Consider the following 6,346-nt stretch of genomic DNA (forward strand, 5'->3'; position numbering starts at 1 on the left):
CCCCGTCTTTATCTCAATCCATGAGCTTTTTCATCCTGTTTTCTCTCCTGGTCCTGTTGAGGAGGGGGAATGAGAAGGCAGCTGGGTGGGCATCTGGCAGCCAGCCAAGGTCAACCCACCACAGCTTCCTACTAAAAAATCTCTACAAGATATTATGAAATTAGATAAACAAATGAGAAAGCTTATAGATTAAACTTCTGAGGTATTTCCCAATAAAAAGAGTGAAAGGAGGGCGTGAAGTTTCCCACAGAAATGAGAGAGTGGATGGACAGGAATTGTATTTGAAGAGGAGGCACCTGAGGACACAATTTATCTCCCAGTCATAGATGTAAGGAAGGTCCATCAGCAACAGGCAAAAAGCTCTGTCTGGCTCAGGGCAAGAAGACAGAAGCTGAGCATACCTGCTACTACTTTGTATTTTTATTCTCTTTTCATCCAATTTTTTTCATGTACAGTACTAGTAACTGGGACTTATAAGCAATTTTTCACTTCAACACTTCAAAGTATGAAGCTGGCTAGGACAAATGACCATTTACAGTGAAACTTTCTCGTGGAATTTAAACAGTTCACAACAGTGAAATAGTTCTCCAATGCCAACAGAACCCGTATGTATTTATTTCTATATTTACATTTTTTTGTGTACCAAAGTGACAGTGACCCTGTTTTCCTTTACTCTAAATGCATGGAGCAGACACAGTTTCACGCATTTTGAGACAAAGAAAGCTTGTGAGATCATTTGGTCTGACACCCTGCAAACATAGTCGTCATCTCACCCAGTGATGAGCCCAAGGGAGGGTGCATCTCAGCTGGGCTGGTGCTAGTGGCATGGGGAGAGAGGCACAGGGAGGTCCAAAAGCCCCTGTCCCACAAGGTGTGGCAGAGGTCAAGGATGCTGGATCTTTGCAAGCACATGAAAACCAGTTTGTGTTACACCTGTGTCAGCAGTAACAGGTTTTGCTTTATTTCCATAAGTGACCCATTAATTTGGTAAAGAGCCATAAAAAAGCACTTACAACAATGCACTGGAATTTGGACAAGGTGCTGCTGGCCCCAGTGCTGCCAGGAGCAGTCTCATGCCGCCACCTTTCATTCGTCTCTCAGAAATACTCATTACCTCCACTTCCAGTTCAGCTAATGTCAAAGGATTACATTTGGCATCCTTCTGGAAAAGTGGCTATGTGAGCGCTGTTATTAACAGCTACACCTTTCAAGAATGATGCTAAAATATCTTTAGGTAGCTGGCATTCAAACTCAGCTGGCATTCTTAACGAATAATTGGACACCTCCCTGCTACAATGACTTCAAACTCATAGTTTAACCATCATATTACATCCTCTGAAAGAAGGCAAGATTTTGTAGAATAAATATTGCTACACAAATGGAGCACTGCCTTTGTTTCCTTAACATCCTATACAGGTCAGCCTCCTAGGATGAAACATTTCTACAACCTTGGACTTCATGAGAAGCTCTTTCTGAACCTAAAAATGTCCATAGCTGTCCCTGAACAGTTCAGCAGGTCACCTGTGGGTGACCAGTGTTAGAGGCAGAGTTAGCCTCTTCTTTCTTTTAGGTACAGGCAGCCCCCTGCTATCTCTCCCACCCCACCAGGCACAGCCAGTGCTCTCTGTGAGCCCCCAGCCCACCTCCCCACCATGCATCCAGTGTGGAGGGCTAGAGCGCTCGTGGAAGCTGCAGGCAGAGCCTTGACACCGCTCCAGTAATGCAGTCTTTAAACCTGCTTTGCAACAGAAGTGTCCCATTTCCCCATTTTTGTTGAATCTGACAAGTCAGCACCCAGCTTCGACATGCAGAGCTCAGCATTTCCATCACAGATGTGGTGGCAATAAGGAGCAGCCTGCACAGCACTGATGCATGCTGACAGGAAGCTTACATAGATCAGTAGTAATTAGAAGCAAATCACAATTAAAATCTAAACAAATCAGAAGCAAAGGAGACTCAAAAGAGGGACCCAATGATTAATACTTCAAAATCAGAGCAATCAAAGCCATTATGAGTCCAACCATATGGATGGGAACTACAAGGCATGCACTGTTTTATTAACTCCTTATCAACTTGCCTCTCTAATCAGCACTTTACATTTGTGGCATAGGGAGTTATGAAAAAAATTACAGATCCTTGAGGTGTTACTGCCCTGATCAAAGAAATCCATACATTGCCTCTGAAGAAAAAGGTTTAAATAGACGTACGTGCCTGTAATAGGAACCTTATTTAGACAGATTGCTTTTAAGCCCAGGACTTTACCAGTGAAGCTCCAGGCCCTAGAAATTTTAATGTAAATCAAAAGCCAAGTAACGTGGGAGTTTTAAATTCATAATTATGCACTTGCATAATATTAATATTGTAGGAGATAAATACAAACAAAATGATATTTTCCTTGTGTCTGTGCTGGATGCCAATTCTAACATTGCTAGAAGGTAACAATATATATGAAAGGCAGTTTACATTAAAAAGGTTAAGAGAGAAGATGTCGTCAGAAAGCAAAACATGGTCTTTAAAATACTAAAATATTTTCTTCTCCATGCATTAAATAATACTTTCTACTCTACTTATGAATCAGAGCACTTCCAACATCGTTCCTGAATGCACATTGAAAGGATTTCCAATTTGCCAAATCGCTATCCAAGTTGCACTTGGCAAAAACACATTCATGCTACTTCATAGCCTGACTTTGCTTGTAATTGTATTTATTTAAGACTACTTTAACAAGCCAGAAAAACACACGGTGTAGAAGGGGAGGGAAGATGCGCCTACCGTACCAATGGGTCTTTTTTCTCCATGACTGAAGCTTGATGTGGAAACTTCGCTTTGCCCCAGCCCTGGCAGTGGCTCCCAGCAGATGCTCCTGCCCGAGGAGGTCGCGGGCTGCCTTGGCCCCGGGCCGGCTCCCAGGGGGCTGCCTGGCTGCCCTGGGCCTGGGCTCCTGATGCAGCGTGGCTGAAGTCAGGGTGCCAGCTGCCCCGGCGGGACAATGGCTCCATTGGGAGACAACTGGGGGACAAAGGCACTGCTTTCAGGAATGATTTTATATGCACACATGTGACCTTTGCCTGAAATGACTCTATGGAAAGTGTCCCTGTCCTGAAGCCCTGCTTTCAAATGCAGCGATCTGTAGTTCTTGCTTAATCTTTTTTTTTTTTTTCTCTCTTTGCTTTTTTATTTGTTTGCAACAGATGCCTCAGGAGAGGTCATGTGCAGATAACAAGGTGGTGCCAAGCTCTTTCTGACCATTTAATAGAGCTATTCAGTAATGGATAGGATTACTTTCTTCACTTTTCAAAGTCCTTCACCAGAATCTGCTAACTGGAGTGCTTTTCTCTGCTTTTAGGAGTTTAACTACAAAACCAGAGCACCCTAACTTCCAAGCCTGTGTCCTGAGCCAGCCTACAAGCTGCTTCCAAGCTCAGGTCACCTTTGCTAGAGTGTATATAATTTTTTAATTTATGCACCCAGATAAGAACAACAAAGCCTTTGGATTTTTAATGGATTGGAGCGAATTATTTTTTTATTGTTATTATTTTAACTGTGATTTTAAGTATTTTGAAGGCTTCCTACTTGACTGGATGTAAAATAGAAGCTGTCAATACATAAGACATGTGAAATCCAAATATCACTATAGCTAGACTGGAGGTGGGGGGGTGAAAATGGAGTTTATCACCCTTAAGGTATACGGCAGTGAATGCTGCAGCTGTGGCAGGTGAAAGGAAGGTCCCTGAGAGCGATTCTTCGTTAGGTTATAGGGAAGGCTATTAGCAGTGTGCCTCTTTAAGGTTAGCCAAATTTTCCTGTATAAGGTCTTGACTTTTGCTGTTTATTGCTCTAACAAACTACATTTACACTGACATTTTTGTGCTAGAAAGAGTCAGGTTTTTTAATCTACTTTTAATTTAAGGCAAAATACACTATGCTGAACATTTTGGGGATCAAAACAAAGGATGTATACTTTCCTATACTAATGATAAAATTATCCATCCTTTTCATAAATAGATCTCGGGCTTACAAACCCTAAAGCAACAGATTGGATTTTGGGGATCAGGGGAAAATGGCCTGTAATCTTTCATCATCTCTTTACAGTGAGTAAGTTCATCCATCCCTACCAAATTTTAGCCAAATTTGGTCAAGTTATATAACTTTAAGAGATCTTTGTGTATCCTCAGCACTGTGTGCAACTTGCTTATACTTAATGGCTGAGCTCCCTGAAGATCATCATATCCAGGTGTCTTCAAGCCCCTTAAAGACCATGGGTCACACTGCAGGTTTATTTCAAGGGAAAGGAGTTTTAAAAGGTGCTCACAATCACAACGGGATCCAGGTCATGTCCATCCATCCGTCACTGCCACCATACACACCCCAGCTCTGCCCCCGCCAGCACAGCTGCATGCAGAGCCCACATCTCTCACATAAAAAAGTGTGTGCTTGTGCATGCTGGGGAAGGGGATTCTTTGTCCTGAAATAAATCCTGCCCCATCCCCCAGACAAAATCAAGCCCCACTGTGAAATCTCGCCATGGACTCCCCACAAATGCTCCCTGCAGCACTGAAAGGGAGGATAAAATCAAAGCTTTGAGGAGCTGCTGAATAGGTAATGGGTTCTGTATTGTAAATGGAACAGGACTGCTGTTGGAAAGACAGCAGAGAGTATGTGATAATGGACAGAGATGACAGAAGCAGATAGATTTCAAGTGTTTGATTTAGAAACGTTAAAACACAATGTTCTTAATTTTGCATGTCAGGTCAAAAATTTTAGATACATATCCGGTTAGCGTTATGTAGGTACTAAATGCAAGCAATTTTTAAAATAAATATTCTGCAATATCTAGAAGCAAAATATCTGAGCATCTTGACACAAAGGAGCATAGAAAGTACTGAAGAAGAAGAAAAAAATTAAACTTACAGAAGTTCTCCTCACTTCATAGCAGGCTGTGCCAGCATTGTGCTCCCTAACACGTTTGAATTCCATTTAAAAGATGCCTCTCACTTCCCTCAGAAGCTAATGTGCAGCCTGCCATGCCATTGACAGTTTTTTATCCCTTGATCTCCATCTGACTCTAATGTAATATCTAATTTTTTTTTTAATTTCAGCTTATCACTTCTAATTATTTATTACCCCAGGAAAATACATCCGTTCTACAGCAGAGGGGCTTAAAGTCATTGTTACAAGTATTCTGCTGAATAAAGACATGTTTACATAGCAAACAACGATTTCTCCACATTTACAGAGTTTATATACTACCTGTATTTGGAGAAAAGCACAAGCTTTCTCACTTAATCTTGTTTCAGCACAGTTAGTGGGGACTAGCATGATTTAATATTTCCCAATATATTCACTGCAATCTAAAAATATTTTGGCAGATCTTTACCCCTGTTTAACACCACAGCATTCTTGGTCATATGGCTATTGACTTCTTTGAGTCATACTCAGTTAAAATAAATCTTAGTCAACTCTCTCCCGTTCTGTATAAACAAACTCAGGCTGTTTAGCAAAACAGGCGCCGCTGTCTCTAGATGCCGTGGAGAGCGGTGGGTATTGCTTTAGATAATGCTTTGTCAGAATTAACGCACACCAACTAGCACAGTTCAAGCAGGGGCAGTGGCCCCAAGCAGGGCATGGTCAGAGGGGCACACAGTGCAGCAAGTAGAAGCCAGTGCCCATCCTTAAGGGCCCAAAGGCACAGGAAGGGCTTCAGGAATGGGTTTCTACCCATAAACACATCCTGTTTATATGTCTTAATCTAAAGTGGTAGCCAAGACCCCTGAGAGGGAAGTCTATGCAGTGCTGCCTCCACTCTTTTGCAGACAGCGGCCATTGCTGCATTTTATCAAACATCCTCTTCCTATGGCATATCCCTAGTGAGCTATAAGCAGAGCTGTTGGACCTGCTTTCTGGACTCGGCTTTAGGCAGCAGCAAGGCACAAGCTGTTCAGATCAGGACAGGGCTGGACATGCACAGGAAAACAGCTGCTGCACTTAGGAAATTTCCAGGTGTGGCAGGCAGCTACTTCCCATTTGAAGGAGCAGTTCAGCTGGACAGAGAGTGGATTGCAAGTCTTGGATGAGGAACTAAAAATCCAGTAAAGTCCTATTTTGATTATGCAAAACATCCAGCCTAATGAAAACCAAAACAAGTTTCCAGGTACAGCAGGTTCAGGAATTAACACTGAGAATAATATTTACTGAGGGGCATAATTTCATGCTTTCATATGTAGCCTAGGCCATGCCGTATGGGAAGGTTAATGAAAACAATAATAAAAAAGAAATTATTTTTCAATATTCAGAATGTAAGGAGATGATAGTGAGTGAAACTGAACCTTGCAGCCACATAGGAGAA

The 6,346-nt window shown here is 42.2% G+C and overlaps 1 protein-coding gene across 1 annotated transcript in view; it reads right to left on the reverse strand.

The window, feature by feature from the left end:
• Positions 1-2,999, reverse strand: part of ENPP2 (ectonucleotide pyrophosphatase/phosphodiesterase 2) — a 77,284-nt gene extending 74,285 nt beyond the window's left edge. Inside the window, exon 1 of the mRNA XM_040586297.1 lies at positions 2,778-2,999. Coding sequence (XP_040442231.1) covers positions 2,778-2,999 — 222 coding nt within the window. The remainder of the gene's footprint in view (positions 1-2,777) is intronic.
• Between the last annotated feature and the right edge of the window lie 3,347 nt (positions 3,000-6,346).

Source organism: Falco naumanni, chromosome 3, assembly GCF_017639655.2.
Source record: "Falco naumanni isolate bFalNau1 chromosome 3, bFalNau1.pat, whole genome shotgun sequence".
Classification (NCBI taxonomy): domain Eukaryota; kingdom Metazoa; phylum Chordata; class Aves; order Falconiformes; family Falconidae; genus Falco; species Falco naumanni.